Source organism: Rutidosis leptorrhynchoides, unplaced genomic scaffold (genome assembly GCF_046630445.1).
Source record: "Rutidosis leptorrhynchoides isolate AG116_Rl617_1_P2 unplaced genomic scaffold, CSIRO_AGI_Rlap_v1 contig407, whole genome shotgun sequence".
NCBI lineage: Eukaryota > Viridiplantae > Streptophyta > Magnoliopsida > Asterales > Asteraceae > Rutidosis > Rutidosis leptorrhynchoides.
In genome coordinates this window covers 1-15,311 of record NW_027266639.1, presented here as the reverse complement: position 1 = coordinate 15,311, position 15,311 = coordinate 1, and the positions used below count along the sequence as shown (strand labels likewise).

At 31.2% G+C, this 15,311-nt stretch overlaps 1 protein-coding gene and 1 pseudogene across 1 annotated transcript; one reads left to right on the top strand and one right to left on the bottom strand.

The window, feature by feature from the left end:
• Positions 1-10,218: 10,218 nt before the first annotated feature.
• LOC139883471 (glutathione hydrolase 3-like) lies at positions 10,219-12,998 on the top strand. Its single transcript, XM_071867647.1, is given in 7 exon segments — positions 10,219-10,324; positions 10,944-11,791; positions 11,861-12,096; positions 12,179-12,443; positions 12,511-12,648; positions 12,737-12,964; positions 12,966-12,998. Coding segments are annotated over 7 exon segments (1,854 nt in total).
• Positions 12,999-13,460: 462 nt separating this feature from the next.
• On the bottom strand, positions 13,461-14,186 carry LOC139883484 (AP-4 complex subunit sigma-like; annotated as a pseudogene).
• Positions 14,187-15,311: the final 1,125 nt, after the last annotated feature.

Sequence of the window (15,311 nt, the reverse complement as noted above, 5' to 3'; positions counted from 1 at the left end):
ACACCACCAATTAGGTAGATTATAGGGTATAAAATTTGTAATTTCATAACCTAGTTATGCTTTTGTTCTCTGTTTTGATATACTATAAAATAGTCAGAAGAGGTGCACAGGATAGAGTTAGTGGGAGACGTGATAATGTAAACAACTCTTATTTGTAGCTTCGATAAAATGAATACACTTTACGTAGAATATATACATGTATACGTTGTATTTGGATTGTTGTACAAATTTTAATCAGTATTTTCAAGATTGGAAATCATTATAAAACCCAGCTAGAGGTTGAACAATCCACTTCCACAAGTAACTTCATATATAGCTCATCATACGTCCTCTTGGATTTGTAACTTATAAGTAGCGTTGGCAATTTAGATTCGATCCGTGGATATCCGATCCGTTATGGATCGGATTTGGATTAAAAAGTCCGCGGATCGGAGACGGATATAGAAAATTATTATTCGAAAGATTTGATCCATATAATAGTATTAATATTATTATTTTAACAATAAATACCAAGCATACTATACATAATTCATTAAATAAAATCTATTTTTTAGTGAATTAAGTAGGGTTGACAATTTAGATTCGATCCGTGGATATCCGATCCGTTACGGATCGGATTCGGATCGAAAAGTCCGCGGATCGGATCGAATACGGATATAGAAAATTATTATTCGAAAGATTCGATCTGATATATTATTATATAAATATAAATATAATAACATTAATATTATTATTTTAACAATAAATATCAAGCATAATACATATAACTCATTAAATAAAGTCTATTTTTTAGTGAATTTAATTAATAGTAAAGTAAAAAATAATTAAAAAAATCTTAAAAACAAAAAATATTTCTGTATATTTGAATTTTATAATGATTTTTTTTGAAATTCGGATCGGATCGAATTTTTATTTTTATGTGCGGATCGAATTCAGATACTAGTTGTGAATATCCGCGGATCGGATATGTTTCGAGAGATTCTTTTATAAGTCTAGTCTTTGGTGAATCCAAGAGACACTTCAAGATCATATATTTTGCCACGTGTGATGATGATGTTAATGCACTTGGCATTTCGATATTTTCGTTTGAAACTTTGGAGTGCTACGAAGAGAGAAGAAAGTCTAGCCATAGCCGGAGAGTTTAGGGTAAGCATGTGTACACGGATCCCTCAAAAAAAGGTCTCATTCTGCTCAGATGGGAAACTGTACATCCTAGGTCCAGGTGATCCGTGGACGACAAGTCAAGGTTATTTGATGGTTTATGACACTGAAGAATTCTGTCGACAAGGTGGTTGAGTTGAACCATACAATCGGATTGGCATTCGCATGGCGGTCAGAAGGAAAAGTTTGGGGCTGCTTTCACAATGGAGAAAAGTTGGAGATCCGTGTTCTCCAAGAAGAGGCTAGGATTTGGAAGGTAATCAAAAAAATAGGCCATTCCGAATTGCGTGAAGCTATCGGAAAAATACCCAAGTACTGGACCTTTCGAGATTTTAAGCTAATGCCCGTTGGCTTTAATGAAGATTTGCAGACGTCGTATATTAAGCTCTATTGTATGGTATTGTCTTATAGTATAGTCTGGATTGATCCTGCTCGGATTAAACACTTCCAAAGACTGGATAGGTATTTCCCACACCATACGGGATGGAGGAAGGATTATGGTCACGTATCCTGTAACATGAATGCAAGGACCAAACTGCCAGACCTATCAAACTTCAAGAGTGTTAACGCTAATTGAAGAAAGTTGTTTGAAACTTGATCAACTCGGCTGCAGCTACCAAACCGTTCGTTTTAATTACTAGTCCTTTTAACTAGTAGTCCTTTTTAGTTAGTAGTCTTTTAATTATTAGACTTTTATTTTTATTTTATTTTATTTCTTGTTCACTAAGTATTAGGATCGTAAGTCTGTATAAAGATTTTTTTAGTATTGTATTAGGGGTCGAATAATTTTATGAACTTTATTTTGAAAGGTTTTTTCAATGTTTTTGAATTTCAGAAAAACTTGATCTATTCGTGCTTGTTTCTAATCATGAAACTTACATATACGCTTCCTACGCTACATCAATACGGTACGATCTCGACAACAGGGGAAACAACTGGACATCTTCCCCTTTTTGTTTAAACTAGTTGACATGTCTCACCTTGAAGCAGAAAAATAATCATCTGATCCCATCTGCACTTGATTAATTTAGCATATTTATGATCATATAATTAAGTAATATTCAGGGTTGGATAGTGAAAAAAATAACGATAATTAAATGTAGTATTTTAAAGTTAGGATAATTAAGAGGACATTTAAGATTAAGCGGGGTAGAATTAATTGGGTTGCGTAGATTTAAATTGAAATTGTAAAAAATTATTGTCGCATTGTGAATTCTTTTTATTGTACACAGTTTAAATTTATGAAAACTCATCAAAATTTACATGATAAATATATTAATTAAGTATCTTAGACAAATATTTTTTAATAAAAATAGATTCTTATTTTAAAGAGACTTAATAATATATTAAGGTTTGTATATATTGTTAATCGTATACATTTTGAATCAGGCTAAATGATTAAGGTGAAACTAAATGGTAAAAAAATTTATATTATCTTATATTTTATTAAATTTGATTAAAGTTTGAAAAATTTATTATAATATGTAGATATTGTTTTAGTTTTAGGCTCTTACTCTTCAATTTATTTTATAAATCTTAATCTATACATACATATATATATATATTTAATTTCTGATTTTTCCAAAAAAAATGGATTGGGCATGGGCCCTACACAAATAAGGCCGTGTCCGGCAATATCTTTTATCCCATATATACAACAAGTCAGTGATCCCGTCCGTTAGACGGAAAATCCGTACCATAAAAAATTAATAATTTAAATATATGAAATAAAATATTATATAATAATTATATTTATTAAACATTATTAAATTTATGTCAACTATTATATAAAATGTATTTATTTTAACTCTATATCAATTATAATTATTTTAATTTTATTTCAAAATCTACAATCCTAAAATTAAAAATTTATTTTATTTTCAAAAATAAAAAAGATAGAAAAAAAATAAAAATTACATATCAAGATTTAATTTCATAATAAAATTTATAATTGCATCTAATCAATTTAATTATTCTTATTGTTTTAAAAAATAAGATATGCTCATTTTAATTAAGAATATGAAAAAAAAATATAGCAGATTTTTATTAGGAATAATAGTTTAATAAAAAAATTAGAAAAAAAATATATTATACTTTGATTAGGAATAATTTTTTTCATAATATGCCCGTTTGAATACAAAAAAGAAGATATATCCGTTTTAATTAGGAATAGGAAAAAATATATAATAAATTTTAATTAGAAAAAATTATTAATTATTTGAAAAATAAGATATGGCCAATTTAGTTAAGAACATGAAAAAAAATGTAGCGGATTTTTATTAGAGTTTAAGAAAAAAAATAGAAAAAAATAATATATATTATAATTTTATTAGGAATAACTTTTTTTTATAATATGTACGTTTGAATATGAAAAAAGAAGACATGCCCACTTTTATTAGGAATAGAAAAAAGAGTGTAATAATGAATTTTAATCAAGAAAAATTATTCAATAAGGAAATTAAAAATGTATAGTGTATTATAATTTTATTAGGAATAACTTTTTAAATAATAGATAGGAATAAAATTATTATATTAGAAAAAAGTAATTGATTTTCTAATTAGAATAGGAAAAAAATAACATCATCGACTTAAAATTATAACTTGAAATCTAATTAAACTCAAAGTTCTAGAATACATGAGTCAATTTATTATTCATCAATAAAACGCCACGTGTCGAATTTTGATTTGACAATAAAATTTACAATTGAATTTTCAATTTGTCTCAAAATTCTAGAATACATGTGTCAAATTATTATTCATCAATAAAACATCATGTGTCGAATTTTGATTTGACAATAAAATTTGCAGTTGAATTTGCAATTTGAACAAATTGAAAAAGTCTCGCTATTGTCTATACAAGTCAGTGGGTCCGTCCGTTGGACGAGAAGTTCGTACTTTTAAAAATTAATAATTTACGTACTTATATACTAATTATTCGTATTAAACATTATTAAATCTAATGTCAAATGTTATATAAAAGGTAATTATTTTAAATCTATATTAATTATAATTATTTATTTTATTTCAAAATCTAAAAATTTATTTTGTTTTTGAAAAATAATAAAACATAGAAAAAAAATAAAAGTTACATATCAAGTTTTGATTTAAAAATAAAATTTATAATTGTATCTAATCAATTTAATTGTTCCTATTGCCTAAAAAATAAGATATGCCCATTTTAATTAGGAATTGAAAAAAAATATACAGTGAATTTTTATTAGGAATAATAGTTTAATAAAAAAATTAAAAAATAATATATATTATATTTTGATTAGGAATAATATTTTTAATAATATGTCCGTTTGAATAGGAAAAAAAGAATATATACCTTTTTTAATTAAGAATAGAAAAAATGAATAAAATAAATTTTAATTAAAAAAATTATTAATTGTTTGAAAAATAAATATTACCTATTTTAATTAAGAATAAAAAAAGGAAATAATGGTTTTTTATTAAAAAATATAGTTTAATAAAAATTAGAAAAAATAATATATATTATAATTTAATTAGGAATAATTTTCTTTATAATACACCAATTTTAATAAGAAAAAAGAAGACATGCTCGTTTAATTTTGAATAGAAAAAAATAATATAATGAATTTTAATTAAAAAAATTATTTAATAAAAGATTAAAAAGAATTAGTGTATTATAATTTTATTAGGAATATTTTTTAAATAATAGATAGGAAATTAATTAGGAATAAAATTATTATATTAGAAAAAAGTAATTAGTAGAATTTTATTAGGAATCACTATGTTATTATTGTGTTTTGATTTCCTAATTAGAATGAAAAGAAAAAATATCATTGACTCAAAATTGTAACTTGAAATCTAATTAAACTCAAAATTCTAAAATATATGTGTCATATTACTTTCGTTAATAAAAAGTTATGTGTCGGATGTTGATTTGACAATAAAATTTTCCATTCAATTTGCAATTGGAACAGATTTAAAATTAAAAATCTCGCTATTGTCTAATTTATACTCCCTCCGTATATAAATAGAAGACGTTTTGACTTTTTAGATTCATTGTAAATTTGATGTATCTAGTCATCATTGATGACTAGATACATCAAATTTACAATGAATCTAAAAAGTCAAAACGTCTTCTATTTATATACGGAGGGAGTAATTGCTAATAATCAATTTAGTTGGTCCTATTGTTTGAAAAAAAATAAGATATGCCCATTTTAATTGAGAATAGGAAAGCAAATATAGTTTATTTTTATTAAAAATAATAGTTTAATAAAAAAAATGAGAAAAATATATATTATACTTTGATTAGAATTTTTTTTTAATAATATGCACGTTTGAATAAGAAAAAAAGAAGATATGTCCGTTTTAATTAGGAATGGGAAAAATAACATAATGAATTTTAATTAAAATTAATTATTAATTGTTTGAAAAATAAGATACTCCTATTTTGTTAAGAATAAGAAATAAATATAACAAATTTTTATTAGAAATAATAGTTTAATAAAAAAATTAAGAAAAATAATATATATTCTAATTTGATTAGGAATTTTTTTTTAATAATATGCACATTTAAATAAGGAAAAAGAAGACATTCCATTTTAATTAGGAATAGAAAAAAAAATATAATGAATTTTAATTAGGAAAAGTTATTTAATAAGAAAATTAAAAATATATATAGTGTATTATAATTTTACTAAGAATAATTTTTTTAATAATAGATATGAAATTGATTAGGGATAAAATTATTATGTTAGAAAAAAGTAAATGGTAGAATTTTATTAGAGATCATTATGTTTTATTATGTTTTGATTTCTTAATTAGAATAGGAAAAAAATATCATTGATTTCAAATTGTAATTTGAAACCTTATTAAACTCAAAATTCTAAAATACATGTGTCAAATTATTATTCCTCAATAAAACGCCATATGTCAAATTTTGATTTGACAATAAAATGTACAATTGAATTTTTAATCGAACAAATTTAAAATTAAAAAAGTCTTGCTATTGTCTATACAAGTCAGCGGGTCCATCCGTTGAACTGAATGTCTGTACCTTTAAAAATTAATAATTTAAATATATCATAGAAAAAATTATATAATAGTTATTCATATTAAACATTATTAAACATATGTCAAATATTATATAAAATGTAATTTTTTTAAATCTATACCAATTATAATTATTTTGATTTTATTTCAAAATCTACAATCCTAGAATTAAAAATTTATTTTGTTTTCAAAAATAATAAAGATAACAAAAATAAAAAATTATATATCAAGATTTGATGTCATAATAAAATTTATAATTATATCTAATCAATTTAGTTGTTTTTATTGCTTGAAAAATAAGCTATGCCTATTTTAATTAAGAATAGAAAAAAAATATAGAGGATTTTTATAGGAATAATAGTTTAATAAAAATAATTAAAAATAATAATATAAATTATACTTTAATTAGAAATAATATTTTTAATAATATGCCATTTAGAATAGGAAAAAAGAAGATATATCTCTTTTAATTAAGAATAGGAAAAAAGAAGAAAATGAAATTTAATTTGAAAAAAATTATTAGTTGTTTGAAAAATAAGATATGCCCGTTTTAATTAAGAATAAGAAAAAAATATAGCGAATTATTTAATTAGGAATAGGAAAAAATAATATAATAAATTTTAATTAGAAAAAATTGTTTAATAAGAAAATTAAAAATATTTATATTGTGTATTATAATTTTATTAATTTTTAAAATAATTGATAGAAAATCGAATAGGAATAAAATTATTATATTAGGAAAAATTAATTGGTAGAATTTTATTATGACTCATTATGTTTTTATTGTGTTTTGATTTCCTAATTAGAATAGGAAAAAAATAATATCATCGACTTAAAATTGTAACTTGAAACCTAATTAAATTCAAAATTCTAAAATACATGTGTGAAATTACTATTCGTTAATAAAGCGCCATGTGTCGGATGTTGATTTGACAATAAAATTTGCAATTGAATTTACAATTGGAACATATTTAAAATTAAAAGTGTCGCTATTATATAAGATAAGATTTGATGTTTAACCTAGCTTATCCCCTTCTTCTTTTTTCCTATCCTCTTACAAGTAGGGTTGGCATCGGAGCGGGACAGATTAGATATTTTCTTAATTTTTTCGATCCGATCCGAAAAAAAAATCCGGACGCTATTATCCGATTGTGGACAAGAAAACATCAGGCCATGCTTCGTTAAAGGGTTATACTCAGAGAATCCGTCATAGGCCAACCGAATTATGCCACCCTGCCGTAAAGAAGCAAGCCGTTGCTCGAAGCAATCAATAATTGGCCAGGAATCTCGAAGCTGCCGCAGCCTGATATTATTCCCTCTTTCCCATGATCTTGGACTCTCAGGAAAATCACCTTACCGCCGACAATATCTGTATTAGCTGGTGGAACTAATTCGTCATCAACAAAATTTATAATGCCCGTGTCTCTGTGATGCGATAACTAAGCCATATTGTGTGCTCTCTAGATTACATCTTCGGATTCCGGTTACCATATCGCACCAATTTGTCGATACAAGTTTCAATCTTGTTTGACACTTCAAGGGGATTAAGGATAAGATGCGTCGAGTGATATCTGGAATCAACCTCTCCTGCTCCATTGTTTGGGGAACACGCTAGCTGCTGATCACAAGCAAGCTATATATGGAAAAAATTAGGAGACAGTCGATCGATTGAGAATTTCTTGGCTGCGTGCAAAGGTATGGTGTTGGTTTATAGTTTAGGAAATTTAAATCCTAATCCGATTCCTGATTGGACTCTGTTAATTAATAGTACTATTCATTAAAATCTTCAATGATTTCTAACTATTTCTTCTAGTTCTACATAATTTACTAATAACAAAAATAATAAAATAAAATTTAATATGCACATATATAACTAAAGAAAAAGGAAAGAAAGAAAGAAAAAATGAGCCTGGTGTATTTGTTCTGTGTCGTGCTACATTCGATTATCTCCATGTGATTTGGTGACAAGTGTGGGGCCCATCCTAGCAATTTGACTACTACTAATTTGTAAAAGTATTACTAGTAACTGATTCGTGCTAAAAGCGTACAAATTTTGGAGCACACTAACGCACGCAATCGTGGTGTTATGTTTTTTTTTTTTTTGATGAAAGTAGTATATATAAGATTAATCGGAATCAGCGATTACAAGTAAAGAAGGTGGTAATCGGCCTATCCCATTCGATTTGAGATTCGCTAAGGAATGGGCTAGCCGATTATTGCTTCTAGGAGTATAAACAAAGGCACATGATATGAAGTTTTGAGCTAATTGTTTAATATTACAAATAATATCATGGCAACTCAAAAAGCTTGAATCGGTCTCCTCTCCGTTAATCGCTTTGATGACCAAGAGTGCGTCTGATTCAACTATTATGTTAACGATCCCTGCTGAGTGAGCTAGAGAGATTCCTTTCATGATAGCAAGAGACTCGGCCAGGTTAACATCTGGAAATCCATCTTGGTAGCTGAATAGACAGCCCAGAATTGATGCTCTGTGGTCTCTAATGACTGATCCCGAGCCCCATTTCCCCAAATTGTTGAAGACCGCAGCATCACAGTTGACCTTGAGTGTACCTTCTGGGGGACGAATCCAATGTCGAGGTTCGTTGGATCTGTGACGGCCCTGTTCTGTCCGAATTGAGCCATGACTCATTTCAGTGATACTTTCTCTGGCAATGATTACAGCCGAAGCAGGCATAATACATGTCTGTTCTTTCCAAGCTTTGTTCCTGTTCTTCCAAATTTGCCAAAGAATAGCATTAAAGACTGGCCATTTCTCTTTCCCCAATACCCTGTTCATACTGAAATACCAATAGAAAAAGTCCACATTCGACCATGCCTGAACATTCAGATTAGGGATGAAGATTTGCCAAACTAATTGGGACCAGGGACAGTCTATAAATAGGTGGGCTTGGTTTTCAGGAGCCAAGGCACAGACAGGGCAAACAGAAACCGTATTAACACCTCTTCTACGTAGATTATCACGGGTTGCAAGACTTTGGTGTCCCACCCTCCAAAGAAAAAGTCTAATTTTGGGTGGAACCTTCACTTTCCAAATCAGTTTCCAGTAGTTAGGAAGAGGGTTACTTACAGTGTCAATTTGAAGCACTTCAAGCGCCACATAGTAGGCACTTCGAACGGTGAAGTCATTGTTTTTTGTTCCCCTCCATGCAAATATATCATCTCCTTCTCTTCTGATTGGAACAGAGGAGATACACTGGGCCGACTGATCTCCCAGAATCGTCTTTAATAGTGGTAAATTCCAAACTCTCCCCTCACTGAAGAGTTGTGAAACTCTAGAGATACCTCTTTCCCGGAATCTATCGCAATGTTGAGTAGAGAAACTGAAGGAATGATGCCAGGTGTCCTCAATTACATGGACGGAATCCCCACTAGCAATGCGCCAGATTCCTCCCTTGAGAAGTGTTTTCTCTACCTTTAAGGATACTTCTCCACGCTAAGGACGGATCGTGGTGTTATGTTATCGTAACGTAATCGTTTAAAACATATTATGCATCAAAATTGATATGAATTTAATTTCATCCATAATAACTTGTAAACAGCTAGACATACAATACAGTATGCCCCAAATATTTATTTATTTATTTACCCCGTCCTTGAGAAATTGGCATGAGTTCACATGTTTAATTTCTTTCCAGTAAAGTTATGTCCTACATATAGTATTATTTATGGCATCACTATCTTCTTAATTTATTCTAGCCTAGTCATCAATTTTGAAAATTGATTACAATTTAACTCGAATTGGATTGATTCTAACGTAACAACAATTCTTTTACTCCAACTCACTGACCAAGTTGCTAACCACTAATAAGATGAAGAATTTTATTTTATTTTGTTTCCGTTCCGTCAATGACCAATCGTGAAACACATTGACGTAAGTAAAGTAAAAACCTCAAATACTAAAAAAGACAAAGCTCCTGTCATGTCAACCCCAACCAACAAAATTGAAGCAAATCAGCAACAACCACACCCTTACCTGAATCTCTCTCTCTCTGCAATTTTAGCAGCTGAGAAATGGAATCTCCACTTTTGGCCAAAACAGTTTATGAGAAGAAGAAGAAAAACAAGACTTTGCGGAACATAGCTCTCTCTTCTATCTTTTTATTTATAACCATTTCCGGTCAGTACTTTCTCTACTGTCTATTTCCACTTCTGGCAATGTTTTTGGATTCTCTGTTTTTGACTTTATAACGAGAAATCCGTACAAATTAGCTCCTCTGTAGATCGGAGTTTACCAGAAACTGAGCTGATCGTTCTTTTTTCTTTTCTTTTCTTTTTTTTCCAAATTCATGTCATGAGTATTGACCGGATTATTCATATACTACTAGTACAACTTTACTTTAATTTGTTCTTGGAATCATCGGATATACAATCTTATTACGAAGCCATGGTTTCTGAGCTAACACAATTAACTTTGTTCCTTCTGAATTCAGATATATACAATTACAGACTCATAAACGGATTTTGTTGTAACGATCAATTCCCTCTGAATTGCCTTCTCTTTCTTTCAGTTTTCTAATTTTATTTCCTTAAAAATGAATTAATTGCCCGTAAGTAATCGATTTTGTAACCTCCGACTTAAATTAGTTTTGGGACTCTAATAAAAGTAAAAAATTAAATGACTTCTTGTAAAAAATTATAATTAAATGTTATTGATTCATTTTCTATTGTTCGCAGATCCTCTGTTTTTGTTGAGTTTTAGTACTTGCTAAAATTTGAGGTTAACTTTTTAGTTGTAGGCCTTGTAACATTCAAAGGTGAAATATCTTGCTGGCTACTAAACTCATACGACAATGAGAAGATCAAGGTCAATGATTCTGACTTTATCGAGTCAGAAAAAGGAGTCGTCGCCGCCGACGACGGCCGATGCTCGGAAATTGGAGCATCCATGCTGAGAGCAGGAGGCCACGCCATTGATGCAACAGTGGCAACTGCATTGTGCCTTGGAGTTGTCAATCCAATGGCTAGTGGAATTGGAGGAGGAGCTTTCATGATTGTCGGAAACTCGAAAACTCGTGAAGCTCAAGCTTTTGATATGAGAGAATCAGCTCCGTCTTCTGCTACACAGGATATGTACAAAGACAATCTACAAGCTAAGTATAGAGGTGCCCTTTCGATTGGAGTTCCTGGCGAGATAGCTGGGCTCCACGCAGCATGGAGGCAACACGGTCGCTTGCCTTGGAAGACACTCTTCCTACCCGCAGTAAAACTTGCGAAACATGGTTTCGTCATAGCTCCTTATCTCGGGAATTATATAATTAAATACGCTGATATGATCATCAACGACCCTGGCCTCCGGCAAGTTTTTGCGCCGGCTGGTGAATTTTTACGAACTGGTGATACGTGCTATAACCTAAAATTGGCTGAGAGTCTCAAGGAAGTGGCTGAGAAAGGGCCGGAGGCGTTTTACGATGGACTTGTCGGGGAGAAGATGGTGGAGGATGTGAAACGAGCTGGCGGAATTTTGAGCATGGATGATTTGAGGAATTATAAAGTTCATGTAATGGAAGCCATGGCGGCTAATGTAATGGGTTATACTATTTATGGAATGCCGCCTCCTTCAAGTGGAACACTAGGTCTATCTATGGTAATATATTTTCAATATTCTACATCTAAAACATATAAAATTGCATTTTCACCATTTTGGAATTTGCAGGTTTTAAATATTTTTGACAGCTATGGGAACTCGAATTCTGCAAATGGAAACCTTGGTATTCATCGCCTGATTGAAGCATTGAAGCATATGTTCGCAGTTCGGATGAACTTAGGCGACCCAAATTTTGTAGATGTTACAAATTTCACATCGGAGATGCTTTCTCCATCTTATGCTAAGCTAATTCAACACAAGATACTTGACAACACCACTTTTCCTCCAGAGTATTATAATTACAGGTACGGTAAATAGTTAACATCGACAAAATTAACTACTTTTTTGGTTGCCTTGACAATGAAGCAAGCTTGGTTTATCCGGCAGGTGGAGTCAGCTTGAGGATCATGGTACTAGCCATTTCTGCATAGTGGATGGTGATCGAAATGCCGTGTCCATGACAACCACGGTAAATTACCCTTTTGGGTCCGGCTTGCTCTCTCCGTCCACCGGAATTGTGGTCAACAATGAAATGGGCGACTTCTCGGTTCCGACGGAGGTATCCCCTGACATGCTTCCTCCAGCACCTGCAAATTTTATAGAACCGAACAAGAGACCTTTATCTTCAATGACCCCCATCATCATTACAAAGGTACCTAGTAATAGTTTCATAATATTACTTCTTCCAAAGAATAACATCATTCTGTTACCAATCTCAGGATGGCCATTTTGCTGGAGCCATTGGTGGGAGCGGCGGAATGAACATCATTCCGGCAGTAACCCAAGTTTTTCTTAACCATTTTGTTATAGGGATGGAACCTTTAGCCGCTGTTCAGAATCCAAGAATCTACCACAAGGTTGGTTATTCAAATTAATCACAGCTAGACATGAAACTAATCACACACTATTAGTAAATATTCTAAGAGGATTCATTTTTATGTACAGCTGATTCCAAATGTGGTTTCTTACGAGAACTGGACTGTGATTGATGGTGACCACATTGAGCTTTTGGAGGAAAGTAAAATGTTCCTAAAGGCAAGAGGCCATGAACTAAATCCTCTAGCAGGAGGAGCAATTACTCAGCTTGTTGTTCAGTCCCTTGACAATTTTGGCCGGAAAATGGGTCGAAACAACGTCCGGCCATTCTATGGAACACTCATTGCAGTATCTGACCCCTCGGAAGGACGGCAAGCCAGCTGCTGTCTGATCCTTGGCATACAATGGCTTGAAACAACTCATTGCTTGTTATGAAGAATTTTGTAAAAATGGGACCTAGAACTATTGATTGCTGCATTATTATCCTACACTAGAAAAATCCAACAAACAATCACAGTATTCCTAGATAATAAAACTTCCTGACCAGGAAACCTTGCAAGGACTATATTAAATGTAATATAGAAAATTTTATGAACATTAATGAAAGCTTCATAGCTCGCATGCTTGCTCTTTATTTGTGTGTTCACTATCAGCAAACTCAACTAAGCCAAAACCTACAGTAACATTCTAGTAAGAATGCAGGCGCAAAAAAAAGTGAAGCTACCATGAAAATTAGAACGTTATAAAAAATGAATATTTGACTGACATTGTTATCATGGTTTATAGTACAACAGGAGAGAAAAACGTAAATGGCAACACAGGGTCCTATAGTAGTTTCTAAATTGGGATAATTTCAAGAAGCTTTGTCCATAAGCTGTATCGGAGACAGCCTTGCTCGTCTCTACAACACATCCATTCATTACCATTTCCTCCAACATGAAATGAGCCTTCTCTAAATGGAACATGATGTCTAGTTCACACTACCAAACAAACAATGGAAAAGAAAGAAGATAAAGCTAACATGATAGAAAATGCAATCAGGTAATAGATCCTAAAAGAAGCCAGCTTAGAAAGTAGACTTACCACATTCCCAAAATGGCGGTCCATTGTTTCAACCAGCAGGTGTATAAATTCCAAGATTGCAAGCTCATTCTGCCGAATTGAAGAACAAAGCAAACCAATTAAAAGCAAACAGAACATTATTCAAATTGATTAACTTGGGAAGAAGAAGAAGACTTACTTCACCATTGTCAACACCAATTAAGAAGAAGAGAGACGCATAACGCCTATACACAATCTTGTAATTTCGATGCTCCACGAATGAACACTGAAAAAATTGGAACAATTATGAACATACACACTCACTAGACAACAACAATTGGGCGGTTGTGTAATGGTTGCTTCCTAATCTGAGATCGGAAAAGATCTAAATTTTAACCTGTTGTTCGGTGCGAGCTAGGCATTTACGGACGATTTCTCCTTCGAGTGCTCGGCGTTCATCGAGGGTGAGCCATTCGTAGTATTGGGCGAGACGGGTCTGTCCTTGTTTGTTCACCATCAATACGAATCTGATCCCCATCCAGATTCTCTCTCTGTCTCTCTCGCTCTCTCTCTCTCTCTCTCTCTCACACAGTCTCTCTCCTTAACGAGATTTTGATCGGACGGCCAATTACGAGTGGAGCATCCCGGGAGGTGGTGATCCGAGTCCGATCCGCTTTCTATTCTTATTAATAGTACTTTTCTTCTTACGACCCGACCCGAAACTGACGGAGCTAAACTTCCTTAAATTAGAAATACTTCCGGAAACAGAGGAGTTAAAGAACCTGGAAGATAAATCCTTCAGAGAAGAACAAGAAGAAGATCTCGAGATGGGTATTGTGATTGAATCCATACAATTAATGAAGGGCGAAAGGTGGCTGGTGAAGAATAAGAAGAAGAAGAAGATGAGAAAGAAACCATGTTTATAGGGAGATCAGAGGAAGACCATTCGTTGACCAAAATGTGAAAAATTAATTAAAAACGTTAACTAAATTTGAAACTCTGAAAGTTTTGTTTGGTTATAGCTTTTATAATGTCATTAGCCATAGAAAGGAAAAAAAGAAAAAAACAGGTGGCTGGCTTTGATCAATACGTGATTCGGCTTTTAGTTTTGCTTATCAATGGTTTTCAGATGTTGACGAACCTGAGAAAGAGAAACTTATATTAATATGAATATAAATTAAAATTATATAAAATATTTATAAAGTGTGGATAATAAAAAAAAAATGAAGCTCGCAGTCCACATAGGACCAGCATAACCATTTTCTTGACAAGTTCTAGAATATGCTTGTTGCTAATTTAGATTCACTTCTTGACAAATACGCATGGAATATTATTTTTTTGTTGACTTTTCTTTCTTTCTTTCTTTCTATTTTAATTCTTAGTTTGATCTTCTCTTAGCTTTTATAATTTAGCATTCTGCGTGTGGTGCTAGAATATTTTAAGGAAACTGAGTAAAACTCGAGATTCAGATTCTACTCTCACATTATGAGTTGCTGACAATTTTGGTTCTAACTTTATTTTTATTCACATTTCTCGTCTGAATTTTTTCCAACTCATTGTAATTCATATTTCTTATAAACTTAAGAAAGAAAAAATGGTTGAAAATTGTTTCAACTTTTTAATAGAGGCGTTCTGATCAAATATACATACTCACGTGCAGATC